The 24650-nt window shown below is 41.5% G+C and overlaps 2 protein-coding genes across 4 annotated transcripts in view; one reads left to right on the plus strand and one right to left on the minus strand.

The window, feature by feature from the left end:
- Positions 1 to 5198, plus strand: part of TRPC5OS (TRPC5 opposite strand) — a 76080-nt gene extending 70882 nt beyond the window's left edge. For all 3 annotated transcript variants that reach the window (XM_023249043.2, XM_023249041.2, XM_023249042.2), the window contains exon 4: positions 2090 to 5198. In XM_023249043.2, the coding sequence (XP_023104811.1) occupies positions 2198 to 2533 (336 nt within the window). In that variant the 5' untranslated portion in view covers positions 2090 to 2197 and the 3' untranslated portion in view covers positions 2534 to 5198. The remainder of the gene's footprint in view (positions 1 to 2089) is intronic.
- The window catches only part of TRPC5 (transient receptor potential cation channel subfamily C member 5), a 266623-nt gene that overhangs the window by 93138 nt on the left and 148835 nt on the right, over positions 1 to 24650 (minus strand). The window contains exon 4 of the mRNA XM_004000806.5: positions 8271 to 8792. Within this exon, the coding sequence (XP_004000855.1) occupies positions 8271 to 8792 (522 nt within the window). The remainder of the gene's footprint in view (positions 1 to 8270; positions 8793 to 24650) is intronic.

Here is a 24650-nt window from a genome sequence, read left to right on the forward strand (position 1 = left end):
CAGTTTCGGGAGAGATGGAAGAAAAGATGATGGGAAGGGATAGTGGAAGATGGAGATACAGATAGAGTCAAGCAGAATGAAACACAGAGGTGAAATAATGGAGGTATATTGAGCAAGAGGAGAAATAAAAAGAGTTCTAGTGGGAGGTAGAGAAGCTGAGAAACAAAATGGGTAAAAGAGAAGCCAGAAGTCAAATAAGTTTTGTGCGAGTATATTTGTCTTGTGCCCTTGGGCTAAAGGTGTCATAATAGGTTATTGCTTCCTTTGAAAAATGTGATGGTACTCTCTAGTAATATTTAACACACATCTTTCTTTTGTGTTTCCCTTCCGAAGAGCTGATATATGCTCTACAGTAATGCCAAATTCCTTGCATGATTTCTTTCCATTATTTCCTTCCACCAAACTGCTTTTTGTCTAATCGAAAAGCAGAGATTCTTTAAGTTAATAAAATAACCTCTAATATCCATTCTCCCATATTTCAGAGGGGAAGTTACCTCCAACCATAATTGTGCCTTCTGGTCATCATGGCTGTGATCCTTACCGGGGCAAACTTTATGTGTACTGTCAGGATTTTTGGACAAAGAAAAATGTGTGGTTCTGAAAAAAACTTATGCTAAATGGAGATAGTATATAAGGGAGTGGGTCAAAGCAGGTCCCGTGGAGACCAGCAAGCTCCATGTGAAAATCACAGATCCTCTGGCCAGTGGTTTACTGTACTCTGATAAAGGTCTAAGGAGTACAATTAGCTGGAGGTAATGCCTGTGGTTTTTGGGCCCCGCTCTGGTCAGAATTGTTAGAAAAGGGTATTGATAGATTTGGCAATATCCTAAAGGAGTGAGACAGATAGCTGCTCCCTAATACTTTCTACTAGGAAACACTTGACTGAGGCTGGAGAAATTAAAACCAGCCCAATTTGTAGGACTGGTGGCTAGAAATTCAATGTGTATATACACCAGCGAAAATAATTGGTCAAAGGTATATAGCTAAACTGGTCAGCCATGGACTGGAGATGTATGCCATAATAAATGAAAAATTACAGACTGGACTATTGCAGGAAAAACAATCTGGTGAAGGGAGATATGAAAATAAATCAACGAAAGAAATTTAGCAATTTATGTAGGATATATACCAACTCATTAGAATGGAAAGACAGAATATTAAAAGAGGAGATAATCTGACCCCCCAAACTAATGTAGACTCTACAGTCTTGGGGACTCCAAGTCCCAACTCAGCTCCCTTGTCAGTTCAATTTAAGGTTGCAAAATGAGCACGTGAAGCCTCAGGACTTATGGACATGAATGTCCTAGATGAGGAAGAGTGGGGAGAAAAGTATGAATCAAACAAACGAATTAGCAATACGACGAGACATGTCAAATTATGAAAAACTTGCATCTGCAACAAACTCATTTTTAAGAGGTCATGTTAAACCAGACACATATGCGAAGTAGATTATACTGGGCCAATCTTTAGATTCGTTTGAAACAACGAATATTGCCGCATACAAGTATAAACTGAGGAAGAGGTTTTGCAGAGCACGCCAGACATGCAGATGTCCACGGCTTTAGACAAAATTGAAGGAACTAGCTGCTAGATGTGAAATATTGGCAGTAATAGGAAATGACCAAGGAACTAGCGTTATAACAGAAGTTGTCCAAAATTTGACAAAAGACAACGGCTGTGGGACTTTCATTTCACAAATTCCCCAGGCTGGAGGGGCAGCTGGAAACCTTAATGAATGGGATGCTAAAAACACAGAAAGAATTAGCAACACCAGATATAAGTGGCAATGGGGTAAAGTGCTAATAAAGACAGAATTAATTGAAAGACTCTGAGTGAATATAACTTCCTCTATAGAGATGTTCGTGAAAGGCGGACAAGTAACCTATACTCCCTTTGCCCTCAATTCCTCTATGAAGAGAGAACGAGAAGTATAAAGGAAAGAGAGTGGAGTAGTAGATCCTCATAAGGCCAACAAAAAGGAGGATCAGTAACTAGGGATGCTCTTTTAACTTCATCCTATAGCCAGAAACTGTGGGATAGATAAAGGCTCAAGGATACTAATCTTTATGTTTCTCTTTTCTATTATTAGATCTGCTTTGTTTTCCAACCATAGTACCATTGCCAGTCCCACAGCATCCATTGTCACCAAGAGCTACAGCTTTTAATAATATTTATCTACTGAGGAGGTCATTGAGGTATGGAGTCCGTGTCAATCCCTGTGCTGATTGATGGGCTTGTTGATTGTATTGCCCAGCTAATAAGGATCTCTGAAGAGCTTTTACAGCTGATTGCACGAGAGCAAATGCCTTGTGCAGGGCAAAGTGGTGCAGCACAAGTGATGGGAGCAGCTGCACCTTCTCCTCAAGAAGAAGATACGCTGCCAGAGCTCGCTGAGCTCTCAGATTTAGAATCAATACTTACACCAAGAGAGGATGAAGACCTAATCCTTGACATAGATCAAGCAATGTTAGACATAGAAGACTTATATGAAGATGTTCTCTCTGGCCTAAACGATGACTTAAGAAGTGGATAAGACCACATGCCCCCACCGGCACGTGAGAACAGATAGTTTTTCTGTTTTAAAGATATTCTGATTTTTCTGAGTGTTAGCAATGAGTTTTCTCCTAGTTCCGTACATTTTCATTATTAATACCTTATAGAACAAGTAATATTAGATTTACTGCCAGTAGAAGCTGGTCTCTTTTCCTCTTTATATTCCTTTTAAAAGCTCTGACTTGAGCCTTATGATTCCTTCCCTGCTTGCACTTGTTCACCTGTTAGAATTCCTAAGAACAGAAGCAAACAATAGCATAACAAGAAATTTCTCACCTAACAGAGGAGTGAAGACCTCATGGATAGATCACATTTTGGAACCCAATTTCACTGTTCCATGAATGGAAACCAAAAAAGGAATATCCCCCACGATGGTATTATAGTGAATACATCACATAGACAGAACAACATTGGGACACTTTTACTGGAAAAGATATAACTACTTGCTAGGCCTTGAGGAGAGGATGTGTCAACTAAAGGGTGCAATTTTGAAAAAGCTGATAAACTGTAGAAAAGTTTTTGAATAACTTTTGTCAGGGAGAAACCTTTGAAAAAGCTGAGGCCAAGAGGTTCCGATGCACGATTGTTCCCTCAAATGCACACTACAATGAGTCTTCCATATGGTTTCCCAAATGGAAAGGACAAATTATACCAGATAACAGAGTAGTACTATCACTGGAAGGCCTAAACAAAGCCCTACAAAGGCTATTCACCAATGGAGAGTCAAATGCTTTATGGCATAGGCTCAGAGATGATGGTCCACAAATGGAAGGGGATAAAGTATATCTTCTTTAGTATAGTTAGATTTATAAAGAATAGTTGATAGGCTTATTATAGTTAACCTGCTGCAACCTTGACACAGAAATCTTAACTATTACGATATGGGAGCAATAATTAACTTAAATAAAATATGGACTGGTATTTAGCCACAATAATTCTAGAAATACCAGAAGGGTAAAATGGAGTAGTTGGAGGACTGCCCCCCCCCCATATCAAAACAGAAAGAGACCCAATAAATTTATGGGGAATTCATTGGTCATACTAATTCCCATGCCATTCAGTAGTCTCATTTTCATTTGGAAAAACAGCTACCCTTCATACAAGCACATGGACACTGTGGTCCTCCTTCCTAGGGAATGGCCTTTGCATCTCTTAACACGGCCAACAACTCGGCAAAGACATAAAAGTGTCGCTAGGACAAATTGACATATGCAAATTGTGAAGAAATGACATGTAGAAGCTCATCCATGTGGATGGAAACCAGACTATACCAATTCATGTAGAGTAGTAAAGCATATTATTGTCAAAAAGATTAAAATACAGATGCTGCATCTAATCCTAAGTGAGGTCTACATACATAGACAATTAGCTGCTTTTAAAGGCAAACGGAGGGTGGAAATTATAGACTACACAGCCAGGTCTTGTTTGGATGAGCAGTAGCAGGAGGGACATAAATCAGTTTGCCACAGAATTTCAGGATAAGTACATGTAACAAATTGAAGAAAAAGACTGCTGTATCAAAAAAAAAAAAAAGCTACCAAAGACCCTTTTGAAAATCAGAAGAACTTACGGAGCTACTCAAACATGTTAGCATGAGAAAGTTCCACAGAAGACTGCTATGTTGAAAGACTGAAAGAGTAGAGGAGGATCCAGGACACTTGGATGGATGAACAAAGACAAAGAGGAGAAATCCAAGTTTTATCATCAAGCAACTACTGTGGATGACAAGCCATACCAGACAACAGATTGAGGGACTTTGCTGCTGTACTAATTGGACAAATTGAGCATTACTTTCCTTGGGTAGGGGACTCTAACTATGTAGTATGTCCAAAATGGAAAATAAGAGATGCAGTGCAAAGGGACTGTGCCAAATTAACTAAAATATAGCGCTGGGAAAACAAGAAGAAATGGTTCATCCCATCATTCCATTAGGAGCACTTTTCTAAAGGAAGATTAGTGGTAACAGTTAAACAAGGAAATCTATACATGTAGCAACGAAGAAGAATAACAGAGAAATTGGATAAAAGTGAAAAGATAGAATCTATGCTTTAATTAAAGGTTTAGAAACAGCCAGGGAAGCTATATACTCTCCCACTAGGAATTTGGACTTTAGGAAATTGGGCTATAATTTTGTGTCAAAATAAAAGGCAAAGCATGAGTACTTCGACAAGATCCGGAAACATTCAAGGAAAGACCACCATTCTGCTACAAATTCTATTTAGTGAGTGATTTAACTGTAAATGGACAGATCCGGTGCTCCTCAAATATGATAGATGCTGAAGGGTAGCTAGTCCCCCAAGGAGAACTCTGGAATATGGACTTCAGAACAACACCACGACGGATTAGTGCGAGCTTCTTAAAAACGTGAATATTAATGAGAAAACACCAGCAACCATACCAACTCAAGCAGGTTATTCAAATACATCATGAGAAATCTGTGGGACTACTCCAGGCCTTGAAACAAGATGAAGCTTGAACCAGCCTATAAAACAACTAATGGTCAACATGGTCCTCACATGTCAAAGCTGGAAGATGCTACAACCTCATAACATGTGAAGCTGGCTCACCTCCTGACTAGATGTGGAAAGACTGTACTATAATGGCACCTTAGGATTAGATAAAATATATCCCATTGTTTGCTCTGATTGCGTGATTATATGTGTTTAGAAATTGTTAAGATGCAACCCTGTTCCAAACAATGAGTAGTTGTATTAAGTATGTTTGCTCTACAGAACAGAATTAGACATTAGGATTAGAAATAGAGTTGATAGTGATAAGAAATAAGTGTAGGAAATAATAAGATACTTAGGAATAAGAGCCAGTAAGGAAGTATTTTCAAGGAGAGAGAAGAAAAGCAATAGAGTTGTGAATAGTCATGCAACTGTTTAGGGTGGAAAGCCATGGTATAGTTAGTTCCGAAGAAGGTTTATGAACAAGTCCCTGTTTTTGTCATATGCAAATTAGCCAACCCTAAGTTGGTGATATTGATAGAAATAGCTGCTTGGCAGCTGACACAGGTCATGCACTTAAAAGACAATTAGAGGGAAATACATTAACTCAGCAGTCCACTGATTGGATACTTCTTTTTTTTTTATTTTTTTGATGTTTATTTTATTAGAGAGAGAGAGAGAGAGAGAGAGCGTGAGCAGGGGAAGGGCAGAGAGAGAGGGAGACACAGGATCCAAATCAGGCTTCAGGCTCTGAGCTGTCAGCACAGAGCCCGACGCGGGGCTCGAACTCACAGACCGTGAGATCATGACCTGAGCTGAAGTTGGTGAGCCACCCAGGTGCCCCTGATTGGGCTTTTGATTGGAATCTTGGATTTCTCCTCCAGGAGACTGGAGAGAGTGGCTGGCCCTTTATTTAAACTAGCCCTTCTCTGGATCTTCCTGAGACTAACACCAAAGGCAATTCTTGTATGGCATGGACGGATAGAGAGACAGGCTCATCATTTGAGACAAACTTAAAGCTGTGAAAACCAAGGGAGTTAGGTTGATAGATGGCAATTAGAAAGCACAAGTCTATCCTTGTGTGTTTTGGCTAATGTGCAATGAGCAGTTGTGATTACATAGTTATATCTTTATGTGATGATTAACGCCAGTTATTACAGTTTGTATAATCCTTATTTGCTATTGATGCACATCATTTTATTGCTATGTGTTTTAACAGATTTTAACTAATAAAATTTCATTCATAAGTCAAATAATGTGTTCCTCTTAAATTACCTGGTGGTGGATTTGGAGGCTACCAAACCAGCATAAAGGAACCCCACTCAACAGAAGATGGAGTATACACAAAATATTGTACCGGGAGTCTGAAGTTCTAGTTCCTGTTTTTTTTAAGTTTGTTTATTTATTTATTTACAGAGAGTGAGTGGGGGAGAGGGGAAGAGAGAGAGGGACAGAGAATCCCAAGCAGGCTCCATGCTGTCAGCACAGAGCCCATTGTGGGGTTTGATCTCATGAACCACGAGATCATGACCTGAGGCAAAATCAAGAGTCCAGCACTTAACCAACTGAGCCACCCAGGTGTCCCTGAAATTCTAGTCCTGGCTTTGTCAGATTATCCTGAACAAATCTCTGAAATATGGTCCGTTCTTGTCTGTAAAATGAGTTATAATTACTTTTCTGCCTACCTTCAATGGTAATAAGGACTAACTAAAGTGATAAAAGTTTTCAAAGACTTTTGTATGAATATCTGACAATGGGACAATACATGAAATCAGCACTTTTTAGGAGTATCTGAAAAATGTCTATAGGACAATACCCGAGAGTCTATGTGACATGTAAAGATTATCCAATAGTTTTACACCTGTTTTCTAAGAGATTAGAGCTTTCTTATTTTGCTCCATGTCAAAGTTATAGTTTGGAATTGGTTTATGTTTCATTCTTCTGAGCTCTTTTTTTTTAAACCATAAAATTAAATTCTTTCTGGGGGTCCACTTAAGTTCTAGTAGGAATAACAATGAGGAAAAACCAACAATGAAAAAGCCTTCTAGGAAACAGTAAATTATATTTCATTCAAGGCTAAGATTTTGTTGCTGACGGGGTTATGTAACTCTGAACATTTATTACCCCATTATTACCTAACTAGATTTTTATAATGATTTTTTAAATCAAAGTTGACTATTGTGTTCTTATATCAATAGCCTTATCTTAATAGATTAGAGGTATTTAGCCATTTCCTCTTCCTCTTGGGTATACTTATCTTTTCAAAGACCCTATTTCCCCAGTCCATATTTAAAACTTGTTTTTCTTCTGCCTATATAACCCTTAGCTCAGAAGCCAATCAACCAACCAACCAAAAAAAAAAAAAAAAAAAAAAAAAAAAAGAAACATAAAAAAGAAGAAAAAAATAACCCTTAGTTCCTTTAGTTCTTTGACAGTTATTTGTATTGACAAACACAGCTACCTATCAGTCTCAAATGTCTTCAGGGTCATAAAGAATCTTTGAAGGTGATCTCCATTGTACCTCTGAAGGATGTTAATGCATTTTAGCAAGATAAGGAAAACAACTGAACTCTCTACCCCTTGTCACAATTTCATCCTAAAGACCTTAGTAAAATATTGAAAACGTTTCAAGAAGTATTTTTTAGTTTGACATAAGTATTCATGTAAAGTGGACTAGGGAGCTGCAGTTATGAAACACAACTCTAGTGTTTCAGATGCCTTTAATCAAAGATGCTATTAACGAAAATAATTCATTTCAAAAAGTATCCAGACCATGAGCCCTCCATGATTATTGACCACCATGGCCCCAGGATGAAGGGTGGAGTCATTTGTTATGTGTTCTCATAGAAGTTCTCCTTCAGATCACTTACGTTGCATGTAATTATATATTCACTGATGTGATCATTTACTTAATGTCCACAACTAGCTTGCAAGTTTCATGAAGGTAGGGTCAGTGCCCATTTTCTGTATCCCAAACACCTAGAACAGTGCTTAGTAAGCATTTTGTGAAAGAATGAGTACTATTTCATCAACAAATCAGATGGTCAGTCTTTTCCCCTACTTATCTGTCCATAAAGAACATATGCAGAGGCTGTGTGTACCTTGGATAAATGAACCTGTTTTTGTTTTGTTTTGTTTTGTTTTTGAGGCCTGTTGAACCATTTGTTTGTGGAGGGGTAAGTAGTAGAAAAATGCCAACTCTCACTCTGCTGTGCTGGACTCTGGAGGGTGTAAGGTTTCCTTAAAGCAGAGAAGAGCTCAGCTTACCTCTTTCTGGTGGTATTTGATTGCCACCTTCAGCTTGGCCAGGTCATGGTACTTCTGAGGGTCAAGTTCTTCACTGTGGTCATCTCGATGGTTGAGGATGATCTCCAGTTCCCGGGAGCTCCGAGCTTGGTCCAGCAGGTCTTTGGCAAAGAGCTTGCACTGCTGGGAGAGTTCCTCATACTCGGCCTTGAACTCATTCTCCACCTTGCTGAGCTCTTTGAGCTCCCAGCCCAGACGGAAGGCAGTTAGGATGGGGTCCTCACTTGATAAGGCAATGAGTGAGGGGCTTGCTAGCGCTTTATAGATGTTCAGACGGGAGCGGGAGTGGCGCAGACTGTCTACCTCTGAACTGGACACACACTCGACACAGTTGCAGCGGATCTGGTGGGGCCGTGGGATAGTGACCCGTTTTTGAACAAGCAATTTGATGATTTCATAGTTGTTGGTATGGGCGGCCAGCATGATGGGAGTGATGTCCGGTGTGAACTCAGAGAACTGGGTATCCATCATCAGAGTGGGAACCTAGGTGCAATAAAATAAAGGCATAAAGGCCAGGATTAAGGCTAGGAGAGAGAGGGAGCACAGGGCATTAAATGTTAGTGATTCAGGAATTGGAGTCACTCTTCTTTTGCCAATGACCTTCATCATCATAGCTATTTGTGGAATACTAACTATATGCCAGGCATACAGCACTTTACATGTATTTACGCATTTAATCCCCACAACCTTGTGAGGCAAATATTCTCCCCAAATGAAGAAGCTGAGGCACACAGAAGTTAAATAACATACCCAAGCTTACATAGCTTTTAGTAACTGAGCCAAGATCCAAACCCAAGCAATAGGACTCTAAAGCTTGGTTCTTACATTTATGCAACCACAATATGCCCAATTCCATCTGAGGCACAATGGGGGATATAGAAAAGAGAGGGAAATTTTTTCCTAACCTTCTGGAGTTTAGTTGAGTGGGTCAGACTTATATAAAATTGGTAAGTAGGAGTACACAGTAGCATGTGTTCAGTTCCAAATGAATCGTAAAGACCATGCCACTAAATCAAGCCCTGGAGGCTAAAGAAAAGATAATCTCAAGTGGTTACATTGACTTTGTATGTATATAGGACTTCCGGAGACCAAAGACCAAGGCCAGATAGAGTTCTTCCAACTTCCTGTAGGTCTCAGCAAGGTAGAGAGAATCTCTTATTGTCAGAAAGAAGTACTCTGTAAATGAAGACCTCTTGGCTTGGGTGAGGGGTTACCAATAGCTAAAGGGACCTTTGATAACACTGTTATGTCCATGATGCAATGCTTGCTGTAAATAGCAGTTATTGGTGGAAGGCATAGGGTTCTTTGGGTATTCACGAGCATTTTGAGGTGAGTTTGCAGAAAGTGCAATGATCAATGATCATTGCTCAATGAATAAAAAAAATATTTTGGCTTTAAAATGTGTGTTTTGGTCATATGTGAAATTTGAGAAATGTAACAGAAGACCAAAGGGGAAGGGAAGGAAAACTGAGTTACAAACACAGAGGGAGGCAAACTATAAGAGACTCTTAAGTACAGAGAACAAACTGAGGGTTGAGGGGCGTGAGGGGTTGGGTGGGCAGGGAAAATGCATGATGGACATTGAGGAGGGCACTTGTTGGGATGAGCACTGGGTGTTGTATGTAAGTGATGAATCACAGGAATCTACTCCTGAAGCCAATATACACTGTATATTACCTAACTTGACAACAAATTATTAAATAAATAGTAAAAAAAAAAAGAGCCAAATTATGGAAAGAGCCCAAATTTCCATCAACTGATAAATGGATAAAGATGTGATACACACACACACACACACACACACACACACACACACACACACACTGGAATACTACTCGGCAGTAAAAAAGAATGAAATCTTGCCATTTGCAATGACATGGATGGAACTAGAGTGTATTGTGCTAAGCAAAATAAATCAGAGAGAGACAAATATCATACTTCACTCATGGAATTTAAGGAACACAACAGATGAACATATGAGAAGGGAAGGAAAAATAAGAAAAACAGAGAGGGAGGCAAACCATAAGAAACTCTTGAATAAGAGAACAAACTGAGGGTTGATGGAAGGAGGTGGGTGGGGGATGGGCTAAATGGGTGATGGGTATTAAGGAGGGCATTTTTGGGGATGAGCACTGGGTGTTATATGTAAGCGATGATTCACTGGGTTCTACTCCTGAAACCAATAATACACTGTACATTAACTAACTTGAATTTAAATAAAAAATCTTTAAAAGAAAGAAAAAAAATAAAATGTGTGTTTTGGGACCCAGTCTGTTCTCAGTGTAATAGGGAAATGGAGACAGCTCTATACCCACAGAAGAGTCTCAGTGTGGTAGGATCTAGAGCTAAGGAATGAGGAGGACTGAAACAGTCAGAGGAGGCTTCATGGAGGGGTGGAGCTGAGCATTCAAAGCATGGGTAGGATTCCAGGAAACTGTGAAATACTGATCTTCATACACTTAGAAAAGAATAGTTCCAAATACTCATTTGGATTGGGGAGAACAAAACATGGATGATTGAGATTCTCATGGAATAGACAAATATTGTTTTACTCAAAAGTTTCTTTTTAAAAAAAAAATGTTTATTTTGAGAGAGAGAGAAAGAGAGAGCAATCAAGCAGGGAAGGGGCAGAGAGAGAGAGAAGGAGAGAGAGAATCCCAAGCAGGCTCCACACTGTCCACACAGAGCCTGGTGCAAGGCTCGATCTCATAAACCGTGAGGTCATGACCTGAGCTGAGACCAAGAGCCGATGTTTAACTGACCCAGCCACCCAGGCACCCCTCAGAAGTTTCTTTTTATTCTTAAAAATGTTTTTTAGAAAATTGCAGTTGCTGATGAACTGACAAAACGATGTGTAGCAGTTTTTCATCATCTTCGCATCCTTCTCGCTTTGGATGAAAGATTCACAAACAGGAAAGCGACCAGAAAACAGGAAGTGCGAGAGAGGTAGAGGAGAAGGAGGGGAAGAGTGTGCAAGAAATCTAGTTCTTTCATGGAGTGGTTGCATCGGTCTCTAAATAGTTGAGAACTGGCTGCACATTGATCATCAATTACTTGGATAGAGCAGTGAGAAAGCATTGTTAAACATTTAGAGGAAGCAGCTACAAACAAGACAGCAGGAAGTGAGCAACTGGCTCATAAAGTAAATTGGACACAGGAAAGAATCATCTCAGAAATTAACATAAGCCTCCTGGCTAAGGAAGAAGTAGTTCTGAGTGGGCCCAGGAACAAACATAAACACAACAACCAACACAAAGCCTCGAGTTGGGGGAGATGGTAGATGAGTAATGTTCTGCCCAGGAAGAAAGCAACTCAGTTCTGGAAATCTGCTCCTTCCTACTGGGCAGAAGCATTTCTCAGTCTCTGCTATGATCTAGAGGCAGGATATGTGGTGAGTGGAGGGAAGATAGCCTATAGCACAGGATTCCCTGGGTCGTGTTGGAGGAATGTGTCCTCCCTACCATGCTGCTCTTCCTGTCCTCTCTCTCTCCTCACTTCCTTGCTCTTTCTCCTTTTCTTACCCTTTTTCTTTCTTTCCCTCTATTCCAATGCTGACAGGCCTGTCCAAGACAGACGATGGTACATGTGAATATTGCTTAGCCCCACTTGTGTCATGGAACTGAAAGGTTGTTGTCTATGCTTAGAATGTGAAATGCTTTCTGGAGCCATCTGATTCCATTGTCTTTGACGTGGTGCTCCGCAAGGAGCCTCTGATTCTCTCTTTGGCTTTCTGAGTAAATGACACAAGAGAGAAAATAATTTTAAAGGAAAACTGGTCTACGGTGACCAACCGTGTCTTCCTACTCTCCCGTCAATATTATTCACAGGTGGCCACACTCATCTCATTCATTGCTCTCTGTCTGTATGTCCTTGTGGGATCCTCTGTGTGTAATGGCCTCTCCTCATTTCTCTGCAAGTGAAGGGCCACTGTGAGCCCTGGCTTCTTCAATAACTCCTCCTCTTAACTTGATCCTACCCCTTAGTGACCACCCAGATGTTGTGAACACTAGGTTACATCAAAGATCTCACTTTTCTGATGCTGTCTTATGTTGTTCTCTAATTATTTCACATACGCATTTCTTGCCTCATCGATGAGGTTGTGTGAGTCTAACACAGAGCTGTCTTAGACTGCTTTTGTTTTCCCTATAGCATCTACAGCACAGTGGGAGACACCACAACAGGCACCAGCCAACAAAATTTTTTTTCTAGTCTCAGCTTAAGAAATTGACTCATTTACAGACCTAGCTCCCATAATCTGAGTCAATGTGAGCCAATTTCCTTGGGTCTTTCCTTCTGATGTCCAGCTGAGAAGGTAGACATTCCAAGACTAAGGAGGGATAGCAAATGGGCTTTATAGGGAATATTTGAGTTCCCCCCATCATAGGACAGTCTGTACCTGCCATTTTCACAATTCTATTGTTTCAAAGTGGAGACTCTGACCCAAAGACCACAGATCTATACTACTCTTTGCCTCTCTGCTTCTTCTTTTCTCATCCTGCTGCTTTTCCCTTCCCCAGCTGTAGGGACTATGGGCTAAGCATCAGGATAGCCATGGTAAGGAAGGAGAGATTCAATAATGAAGGTCAGAGATTTCTGATAATACTCAAGACTTTGTGATATGGTCTACAACAGGGGCCAAACAGGTAATAGGTAATAGAAATGATGGCTATGTGTGGGTCCATATGCATAATTTGGATGAATGAATGATAGAAACTAGTGAACTGTAGAACACATATCCTCTCAAAGGGAGTATCTGCTGCTCCATTCCTTGTTGTCATAAAATTGTTGTTATAAGCACGCATAAAGGCCCGATGTTGTGGGTTCTCAAGAGAAGTCAGACGTATGGATTTTGTAGTAGAATTTCTTATTTTGTTGTTGGCTCACTTCTTTTTTTCAAAAATTGAAGTATAATTGGCATACAAATCCTATTAGTTTCTGGTGTACATCATAGTGATTTGATATTTTGAAGTGTTAAAAAATGACCCCCACAATAAGTCTAGTTACCATCTGTCACCAATGAAAGTTATTACGGGGGCACCTGGGTGTGGCTCAGTCGGTGAAGTGTCCAGCTCTTGATTTTGGTCCAGGTCATGATCTCATGTTTCATGATATTGAGCCCTGCGTTGAACTCTGTGCTCACAGTGCAGAGCCTGCTTGGGATTCTTTGTCTCCCCGCCCCTCTCTCTCTGCCCCTCCTGCGCAGGGCTCTCTCTTAACATAAATAAACATTTTAAAAAACTTACAATATTATTGACTATATTCCTGATGCTATACATTACATTCCTATGCTTTCTTTTCTTTTTTTTATACATTCTTTTAAAAAAAATTTTTTTAAATGTTTATTCATTATTGAGAGATAGAGACAGAGCATGAGCAGGGGAGGGGCAGAGAGAGGGGGAGACACAGAATTCGAAGCAGGCTCCAGGCTCTGAGCTGTCAGCACAGAGCGCGACATAGGGCTCGAACTCACAAACGGCGAGATCATGACTTGAGCCGAAGTTGGATGCTTAACCGACTGAGCCACCCACTATGACTTATTTTCTAACTGGAAGTCTATACCTCTCAATCCCCTTCAGGGTAGAATTTCTTAAAGTTGTAAATGTTGGCTCAAAAAAGCTACAGATAGTGTGCAGTCCAAACAAAATACATATGGCGATCTAGGCTGGAGTGAATCAGTTTGTGACCTTCGAGCTAACATAGAAATTGTGAGATGGAGGGGTAGGAGAGGAAGCTGGACATTTAGTCAGGGGCCAGATGATGAAAGGCCTCATATGTTATGTTAAGGAACTTAATGTCTGTTAGCGATGGGGAGCTACTGAAGAGTTTTAATCAAGGAGAGTGGCATAGTTGAACAAGTGTCTTACAAAGGTCAGTATGGCCCAAGTATGGGGAATGAGCAGTAATGCAAGTAGGGGGAATGCGCAGTATTAAATGTGCTGGTAAATGTTTAATAAGCAGCTTTCCATGAAAAAATCTTGATTTGTAGTGTTTGCCTGTTTCTGTGGTGTGAGTACTCCCATTGCAGCCAATTTCACGCTACCAATACAACCAGAGAGCACAGAGTTGGTATGAGATGCGTACAACCAGCTCTTACCAGCCTGTGTAAGCCAGCTCCAGCATATCACTGGATGAGTATCAGAGAGATGAGACTAGTTAAAAGATGTCATTGGGGCACCTGAGTGGCTCAGTCGGTTGACCGTCCGACTTCGCCCGGGTCATGATCTCGCGGTTTGTGAGTTCGAGCCCTGTGTCGGGCTCTGTGCTGACAGCCCGGAGCCCGGAGCCTGCTTCAGATTCTGTGTCTCCTTCTCTCTCTGCCCCTCCCCGACTTGTGCTCTGTCTCTCTCTGTCTACCAAATACAAATAAAATGAAAAAAAAAAGTAGTTGAAACCAAGGGAATAAGTAGGATCAGCCTCAGCTTGCCCCAGCTCCTGCACAGCTCTGTCTGCTGATCTACTCCAAGGACTGGGCCCAGCCCGTTTCCAGAGCAAGTGAAGCTTGAGGTGGGATGTGCTCAAATGGCCAGTCTCTGTCTCCTCCATTCCAAATTGCAATCACTGGGGCCCTGCATTAGGATGCTCTTTGTTCTGTTAGTTTCTAAATCCCAGCCTCTTCCCCACGTGTGCCCTCCATTGTTCAACAAGATTTCTACCTGGATCATAATCTGAGTTTCTGTTCATGTAACTGGCCTAATAGTCCAGATCTAGTGTATTTTCTGGATTATCCATGCTTCGTCTTTGAGCTATACAAGTCTGTAAATTGTAATACAAATATTTAATGAAATGGAATTGATCAGTGCCTTATGCAGCATCTATTTGTAAATTTCTCTGCATCTATTTGTAGTTTTTTTCAGCATTTCTGATAGCCTATATCAGGGGTCAGCAAACATTTTCCGTAAAAGGCCAGCTGGTAAATAGGTTAGACTTTATGGGCCATGCAACTCTGCCTTTGGAGCAGGAAAACAGCCATAGGCGATGTGAAATGAATGGGTGTGGCTGTACTCCATAACATTTTCTTTACAAAGACAGGTGACAGGCTGAATTTGGCTTGCAGGCCAGAGAATGCAGATCCCTGGCCTCCTGGATCCCTCACTAATTAATGAATTAAATAAAATCTTTGACACGTGTTTAAATTTGTATAAGGATCATGATTTAACTTTTTTTTTTTTTTAAGTAATCCTTTAACAGCCATTTTGTGTTCAGATTGAGGTCAGGTAGCAAATTCAATTTTATTCTTTCCTTATCAAGTTTTGCCTTCTCTTTCAACTCCAAAATTATACTGATGGATCTTGGGCTTCCCATTAAAAAGTATTATTTTTAAAAGGAAAAGGGAAGGAGGGGAAGGAAATCAACACACGAAGAAATTAGATTTTGTTCATATTACCTACAACTGTATTTCTAAAGAAACCTGGTGCATGAACCGACTTGAGTTTTAAAATTTGCAATGATGTGGGCTCAGGCCATGGCCCCTAAAGAAGCTACCTTGCCTGCCTTTCCCTGGGGCTTTGCATTCAGGCCCTAATGAGTTTGCTCCTGGATCTGCCCGAGGTCTCCCTGTCGAAAAGCTAGCATTGTATTCGAGGATCCTTTTGGATTAATGAGCTCAGAACAGAGCTGTGCTAGGCTCAGCCCTCATCGCATAAAATGCAGTACAGTGAGCTAAAGTCAGCTTCTTTCTTATTTTCACCTAAATTCCATTGCCAGAGGATACAGAGGGATAGAAAATGCTGCACCTAGCCCACTCTCAGGACTGGCCAGAGCTTTTACAAGGTTATTATACTCAAGGGGCCCAAATGATACATTCATTTCCATTAACCTCATCACTGGACACAATCTGCTAATTGGAATTTTTCTGAACCCTATTGTTACCAGCCTTAGGCAGGTGCCTTTGCTGGAGTTTATCACAAGCTTCTGAAATTAAACCCCTCATTTGTAATTAATGGGCAGACCCCTTATCAGGAGCCACCTCATTCATACCCACAATGCTGTCTGGTCATAGGCCAAACCTCTCCATAATTGGCACTTCCTCATGCAGCTGGCCTGATAGCATCATGTTGGAAATGAACCTCCCATCTTATGCCTGGATTTGGTGAAACTGCAATACTTCTTTTTCCACCTGCTGGATCCCCTCTTCCCTGCCCCCAACATGACTCTGCCTTACCTGTGAGGTCAGTTAGCTAGTAGTGGTGATATGCCAGCTACTTTGCAGCAGCCATTGGCATCAGATGGGAAATAATCTGTTTCCCAGAGGCTGATAAAAGCAGAACTGTAAGAATTAAGATTTGCTGGATCGTCTCAGCTGATTTCAAGGCTAAACTATATATAATCTAGATTGGAAGGCTAAAATGAAAAAAACAACAACCTTATTTGGGGACAATGTTACAGACCTCAGGTGGTATTTTTAAAAAGTTAATATTAATATGTAAAAATCAATAATATATATAACCATGGCCAGCATTAGCCCGATTAGCAGGGGTAAATATGATACTAATGGTTACCGGTTATCAAACACTTCCCATATACCAGGCACCATGCTGGAATATCTCATTTGGTCCTCACCATGTTTCTATGCTATACGCATAGTAATTATCCCCATTCACACCTGAGGAAACTCAGTCTTAGAGAAGATAAGTGCCTCGTCCAAGGTCATAAAGCTAGGAAGTAGAGTGGCCAGAACTTGAACCCAGGCAGTTTGGCTCCGAAGTCTGTACCATTAACCAATATACCACTTCACCCCCAACAAGCAAAATGCCAACTGTTTGATTTTATTACATCAATAAACAAATCTACAGTCCTAACGCTGAATATTCAGATATATCGTAAGTATATGTTATAGGTTTTATTGGGCATTAATTAACTTAATCGACTAGTATTCTACTCTAAACCCAGATAGATAAACATTATGTGGCACCGCTCAATGTTTGGAAGCCTACAAAATCATTCTTGATTTCTCATCAGATGGGGGCTCTTAATTTTTCGAAAAGATAAGAGCTAAGTCTGTGAGAAAATATATATAGCTAATTCCATAGGTTGTGAGTGTTTGTGATTTTAGTTTTCTAGTTAGAGGAAACCTAGGAAGGTTTTTCTCAAATCTAGATTGTCGCAAAGTGTAAATGAATCATTCCATACACTTTTCTTTGCAAAATTTGAGCTGTAATGAATGATGGGAGCCATTGACTCCAAACGGTGCACCTTTGGATAGATATTGCAAATGAAGGAGGAGGTAAAAGAAGCCAAGATGCTAAGTGCATACACTGTGGGTGGCTTTTGAGAAGCCAGCCCTCTGTGAAGGCATTCTATGTACCGTTGAGATATGACATTTCTCAGGAAAATAGTGAAAATGATGCAGCGAGTCAAAAATAAGTAAATCAGAAGATGTCCGTTATTATGGAGATGGAAAACATGTCAGAAGTGAAGGGTGGTCATTGTGTCTCTATGATGGCACAGAGAAATGGAGCCTGGATCTGCCAATGTGAGTGTAGTTAGCTTTTCAGAGAGCCCTATGTTGGAGCTTGATGCAAATATCTCTTTAGGAACGCCATTGTTCTTGGTTCATTTTTTTGAATGTAATTTGTTTTAGTTTTTTTAACGTTTATTTATTTTTGAGAGAGTGCAAGCGGGGGAGGGGCAGAGAGAGAGGGAGACACAGAATCTGAAGCAGGCTCCAGGCTCTGAGTTGTCAGCACAGAGCCCGACGTGGGGTTCTAACCCACAAACCGTGAGATCGTGACCCGAGCTGAAGTCAGATGCTCAGCCGACCGAGTCACTCAGGGGCCCCAATGATGTTTTATTTTAAGGTTGCTCAGTTCCTGCTCAGGCATTGGACTGAAGGGTTATATAATTGAAGGACAAGGCTTGAGAGAGATGTTGTCACATTCATGAAGCAATTATTGACCCCACTTTCCTGCTTCTCTTAGTTATCCACACCTGAGGCAAGCCAGGTAGCTAGCCCTAGCCTCCAGGGGTAGAATACTACTGCTCAACAGCTACTTTATTTTAAGTTTATTTATTTATTTATTTTGAGAGAGAGAGGGAGAGAGAGAGAGAGAGAGAAGGAGCAGAGGAAGGGCAGAGAGAGAGGAAGAAAGAATCCTAAGCAGGCGCTGCACTGTCAACGCGGAGCCCAACATGGGGCTCGAACCCAAACTGTGAGATCATGACCTGAGCCAAAACCAAGAGCGGGATGCTTAACTGCCTGAGCCACCCAGGTACCCCACAACAGCTACTTTAAATGCCGGCATAGTCCCTGAGGAGGTGGGGAGGTTTTCCTTTACATGACTGTCTTCGATCTTTTCAGCAAAGCAAACATTATAAGGTCATCAATTCCCTTTTGTCTAGTGGTAAAACATCTGCAGGGTTGAATTTTGCATTTTGCTGTATAGTTAGACAAAGTGCAGTGAAGAGTGAGGGGCCGCCATTATATAGTATAGTTTAGAGTTTCCCCAAATTCAGAGTTAGCAGAAGAAAAATGGGTTTAAAATCTGAATTATCTAGTTTCGTTTTCTAGAATGAACATAGAAGTTTTCAACTTTTCCCTGAAGACATCATATGAGAAAATGTATGTAAACTGCAGCATGGAGAAATTCAGAAGTCCGGACATATAAGATCTAGTCCAATGACTGTCTCAGGCCCATGGGCCTTATAGCCAAGATTTCGGTCTTGGAGGCACAAGAGGTGTTGGAGGAGAGCATGAATTCCTTCCATGCTCTCAATTTCAAAGAAGCGTGGCCCTGATCTCCTCTAAATAGTCCCTTATGATTTTAGAAGCTGTAAACATAGCTCAATCCAAGGCCTTTTGAGAATGTCTTTACCCTTCTATACTGTATCGTCTTTTGGGTTAATATGGTCAGTCATTTTATTACATACTGTTGAAATCGCAATCTGTCATTCATCTGAAAACTTTGGCAGGTTCAAAGTCTCTCTTCCTTCCAATATCCTATTAATTAGTGAACTGGACCTAGTTCCCAGTTTTCCTTCTCCATAGCCTCAATCACTTAGAGATTTCTATTCTTTGCAATTCAGATGGAAAAATTGTTGTTTTAAAATTTGTTTTACATTTATTTATTTTTGAGAGAGAGAGAGAGAGAGAGAGAGCGCGCACAAGTGGGGGAGGGGCAGAGAGAGAGGGAGGCACAAAATCCAAAGCAGGCTCCAGGCTCTGAGCTGTCAGCACAGAGCCCGACGCTGGGCTCGAACTCACAAACCGTGAGAGCATGACCTGAGCCGAAGTCGGACGCTTAAGACTTACTGCATGGGGGCGCCTGGGTGTCTCGGTTAAGCGTCTGACTTCGGCTCAGGTCATGCTCTCACGGTTTGCGAGTTCGAGCCCCGTGTCGGGCTCTGTGCTGACAGCTCAGAGCCTGGAGCCTGCTATGGATTCTGTGCCTCCCTCTCTCTCTGCCCCTCCCCCGCTTGCACACAGGCTCTCTCTCTCTCTCTCAAATATAAATAAACATTAAAAAAATTAAAATTAAAAAAATTGTTTTTGAAATTCTGTCCCTACCATGGAAAGGAACAATTTCCTTCCAGGTAATTCGAAGGCAGTAGAGTTAGTGTAAACATTGCAGAAGACCCTTGAGAGCAGAATAGATGCTTCCCTGTCTGAGATTGTTTCAGAATGCCCCCAGAGCAGAGTTTCTCAACATTTGGGGCCAGACAATTCTTTGTTGCGGGGGCTGTCCTGTGCATTGTAGGATATTTAGCAGCATCCCTGGTCTCTACCCCTTAGACGCCAGTATCAGCTCTCCCTTCCCCTAGATTTTACAACCAGAAATATCTCTGGGCATTGCCAAGTGTCCTCTGGGAGGCAAAATCACCCTGGTTAAGAATCACTGCTCTAGGCTACGAGGCTTCTTTGGCAGTGGGCTGACTGGAACAGGGGGAGGCAGAAATAGCTAGAATTCACCACACCAGTCTTAGGCTCTTTTATCCCAATCCACCTGAGGATTGCAACACACTCCCATCGGTACACTAGCTCACGGGGGCAAGAATCCTCAATGCCTGGAAGGACAGGGAGTGAGAATGCCACTCCTTTCCCCAGGAGAGGTTACTAGAATTTTATTTTCAGGAGAATATTAAGTTTGAAAAACTCTAGAGGCGTGTTGTGCATTATGATGAACACTAGCCACGTTTGGCTACTTAAATTAATTAAAATTAAATAATATTTTATTTTTCAAGTAATATTTTAAAAATTTAGTTCCTCAGTCACGTTATCTACATTTCAAGTACTCGATAGCCATACGTTGGCCACCCTTTTGTACAGAGTAGATACAAAAACAAACAAACAACCATTTCTATCATGGTAGAAAGTTCTATTGGACAGCACTGCTCTAGGAGGTTGATAATCACCCGATTCTTAAAAATACTTAAATTCTTAAAAACGTGCTAGAAACTTTGCTAAGCCCTTGACGTGTATTATCTCGCTTATGAGGTAAGCACTGCCATTATTTGTATTTTATCGAGAAGAAAACTGAGGCTCAGAAAGGTGAAGCGACTTGTCTAAGGCTATACAGCTATCAAATGGAGGAGCCAGGACCTTAACCCAAGTGGTTTCGATCCAGAGCTTGGGTTGCTAACAAGCGCGCGATATGGACTCAAGGTGGTAGAATGACCGCTGTCTGGCATCAGAAGCAGCCAAGACATGCTAGTGGTTGCTAGTTGTGGACAAGAGAGTTTTCTTAATATGTGGGCGGAACAGTGTATCTGGAGGGTGTGGATCGACACAGAGGCCTAGGAGGCAGGTGGCTGGTATTGTACAGGTTTGGAAACATGAATGGGGGTACTGGGAAGGATATAAGATATATAGGATATGTATATAAATTTTTTTTTCAACGTTTATTTATTTTTGGGACAGAGAGAGACAGAACATGAACGGGGGAGGGGCAGAGAGAGAGGGAGACACAGAATCGGAAACAGGCTCCAGGCTCTGAGCCATCAGCCCAGAGCCTGACGCGGGGCTCGAACTCCCGGACTGCGAGATCGTGACCTGGCTGAAGTCGGACGCCCAACCGACTGCGCCACCCAGGCGCCCCTAGGATATGTATATCCTATGTATATAAGAGGGTACTGGGACTCACTTCCTGGAATTCGTCCAACAAAGCTCAATCTTGGCACTCTTGACATTTTGGCTCAGATGATTTTTGTTGTTGTTGTTGTTGTTGTTGTGGGGGTTATCCTGTTCATTGTAGGATGTTTAGTTGCATTCCTGGCCTCTACCCCTTTGATGCCAGTAGCAACTCCTCCCCAAGTGCGACAGCCAAAAACATCTCTAGACCTTGCCAAATATCCACCGAGGCACAAAACTGCCTAAAGTTTAGAAAAGTAGAGCGTAAAAGCATAGTCTTGGTTACATGACAGTAAGGCAAGGGCTTCGGTATAGCTACCAAAATACAAGATTCAGAGGGGACCAGCAGCTTGGCTGACCGGACAATGAGCTGCAGAGCTGTTGGACCCCAGGTCTAAGAGTCTCCATGAATAGGAACAGGATGAGTCCCAGAGCCTGTACTAGAAGAGTCCCCCCATGGGAATGAAGTATCTTTAGGGGCGGTGGTACTGAAGGGCTACGGTGGCAGGGAACTAGGCAGCTCATTATGGAGATCACCTTCCCACGGCACGACACTATTATTCTATTATCTTTAGCACACGCATCTCATGGCATCAGCACCGTCAGGGTCTTTGGTTATCATCCAAATGGAAAGTCCATGAGTTATGGATGTGCCAGGCAAACATGAGACAAACCTACAACGCCGTTCCTGGCAGGAAACATGTTTTATGGTTGGTGTTGCTGGAGGCACCCTGGGGAATTTTGTATTTAGGCCCCTGTTTCTTGAACTCCCCACCTGGGATTTCCGAGTGGCTTCTCTCAGAAACACCCATGCAACAAGGAGCCCCTCCCTCTGTAGCAGGACTTGGCTAAGGTTGGGAAGCCTTTGAGAAAAGAAGCTTGAGCCCGCATAATGGCAAGAAGCTTGGGTCCACCTACGACAGGCATCTCGGCAAAACTCATTTCAAGAATATTTCTTTTTTTTTCTTTAGCAGAAACACAGGATTCAAAAGTCTGGGGTGGCTGTGGCAGCATGCATCACGAGGAATGGGTGATTACGCAGTATGCGATGGCCAAGATTAAATTATGGGGTCATAATAAGAAACGGGTCATGTTTAAAAAAAGATGTAACTTTTGGTTGATAGGAAAAGCAGCTTTAAATCATTGTATGATTGAACCTATGCCCATCATGCTGACACCATCAATCGCAAGCAAGTTCTTTCCAAACAGTCTTTGACAAGCGGAGGTTTACTAATATCCATGTAATGTACTGCATTTACTCATATATTTTCCCTTTGTTGAATTTTGAGAGGAAAAACTCAAGAAAAATGTCACCCCCCGCCATAATTTCTTCCTCTCTCTGACATTACTTTTAATTTTATTGCTTTGAGCTTGCAGCTGCATTTCCAATAGTGCATTCTCAGGCAGAATGCCTTTTATTCTTGTCAGAACAGACCAAATGTTAAAGGAAAGGGGCAGGAGCTTGGCTGCCTCTGGTTGGAGATGGGAGAAGGGAGAGCTACTCTGGGCTTTTACCGCATGGCTACTGTCTCTTCTGTCTCTTGTCTGTCTTTCTCCCAGTACACTCCTAGGCTAAAGGTGTAGGTTGTGGTCTCTCTAGAGACAGCTAAGTTGGTGCTGATCACTACTGAATTAGGAGGACATCAACTGCCTTGTCCTTGTTTCCCTGAAGTCAAACATGCCTGAAATCTGAAATGCGGAAAGGCACAGACATTTCAAATGTAAGGATGACCTTTCAGTCTCTTGCAAAGCATTCCCCTCTCTCTGAAAGATCCATGTAACCAGATATCTTAGAGCTTCAATGAAGTCTTTCATTCTGCGGCACCTTTTCAGGAATGCAGGCCAGGGCTAATGAAAGGAACTTAGAAGGCACTGGGGCTGTCGATTAAATTCACTACTGCTTAAATTTCTCCTTCATATTCAGTTAATAGGGGACAAGAATCCCAAAGAGTGCTGAAATGTTGCAAGAGGCAGTGATTGAGGCTCCCAGATGTTTGATTGTTCTATTCCCCAGTGTGTAATTGGAGCTCTCAGCTCCATAGATGTGGGGGATTTGTGTATTGTCAGATAAAAGCAGCAAAGGTGATCAGGTATGATAGGAGGAGGCTTAGCCCCCAGGAAACCCTTCTTCATCTGTGGTCTCATAAATATCATTCATTCATAAATTTCAGACTCCCTGGGGGCCCCCGACATACATTTGAAGAGTCTGGGGCAATTGACACTTGCACGGAATTGCCTTGGTATTTCTTTCATACCCTGCCAAAGGTTCTGCTCCATCAAATTAACATTGGGGTGCTTAACTCTTTCTGAGGCTAGAGGTTACTGCACCTTGGATCGATTGCAGTGACAGAGAAATGGTCTAGATTGCTACTATGTTTCATTTAATCCTGATGATTCTATGATTAAGTAAGTGCACTCCACCCAAACAGATCTCCACCAGAACTTCAAAAGTTTTATTCTAGAAATGTATCAATGACATCACTGCCTGTAGAATTATTAGTGAACTCCCCTATGGTTTACATATATATATATTGGGACTTTGTATTATTGCCTATGTACTATACCAATTGTATGTCAGGTACAGTACCTATTTAATGTGGCTTTATAAAGTAGTTTTAGAATAGTTTCAAAATATTGTTCATTTCCTCACAGCATCCCTGTGATATTATTTAGTATTATCCCTTTGCTTTATAGTGGTAAGAGGTTAAAGTATAAAAAGGTTAAGTAATTTGCCTAAGGCTACATAAACAGTTGAGGAATGGAATCGTCATGTGAACTCCACTCTAAGATTTTGTTCAACATATCATGTGCCACAGCCTGTATACACATTGCAGAATTGCAGGGTTGGAAGACATGCTGGAGATGACATAGCCCAGCCTCGTAATAGATGTTTAATCCTTTTGCTAACACTCCTGCCCAGCGGCCATTCTGCCTCTGCTCACATATGTCCTGGGGTGATATGCCATTTCATTTCTCTTCACTACTGATATATATTATGGTTTTGAAATTGGGTGGCAACATTTCCTTCCTCCCCATCAAACACGACTCAGCACCCATGGGCTGCCCATTCTAGTATGGAACCCTTTATTAAGAATGTTTTCTTGAGTAGTGACACAACATGCAGCAGGCGGTGAGGATGTACTCCTTCCTATTTCCTGACTTCATCTTCAAGGGAGTGGCAGCTATGGCTGTGGTTGGTTCAGTAGCTGACCTGTAGTTCTTTGTCAATACTGAAGAGCTACCATCCTCAAGATGACTGGCTAGGAGACAGTTGCCCA

This window comes from Felis catus, chromosome X, assembly GCF_018350175.1.
Source record: "Felis catus isolate Fca126 chromosome X, F.catus_Fca126_mat1.0, whole genome shotgun sequence".
Taxonomy (NCBI): Eukaryota; Metazoa; Chordata; class Mammalia; order Carnivora; family Felidae; genus Felis; species Felis catus.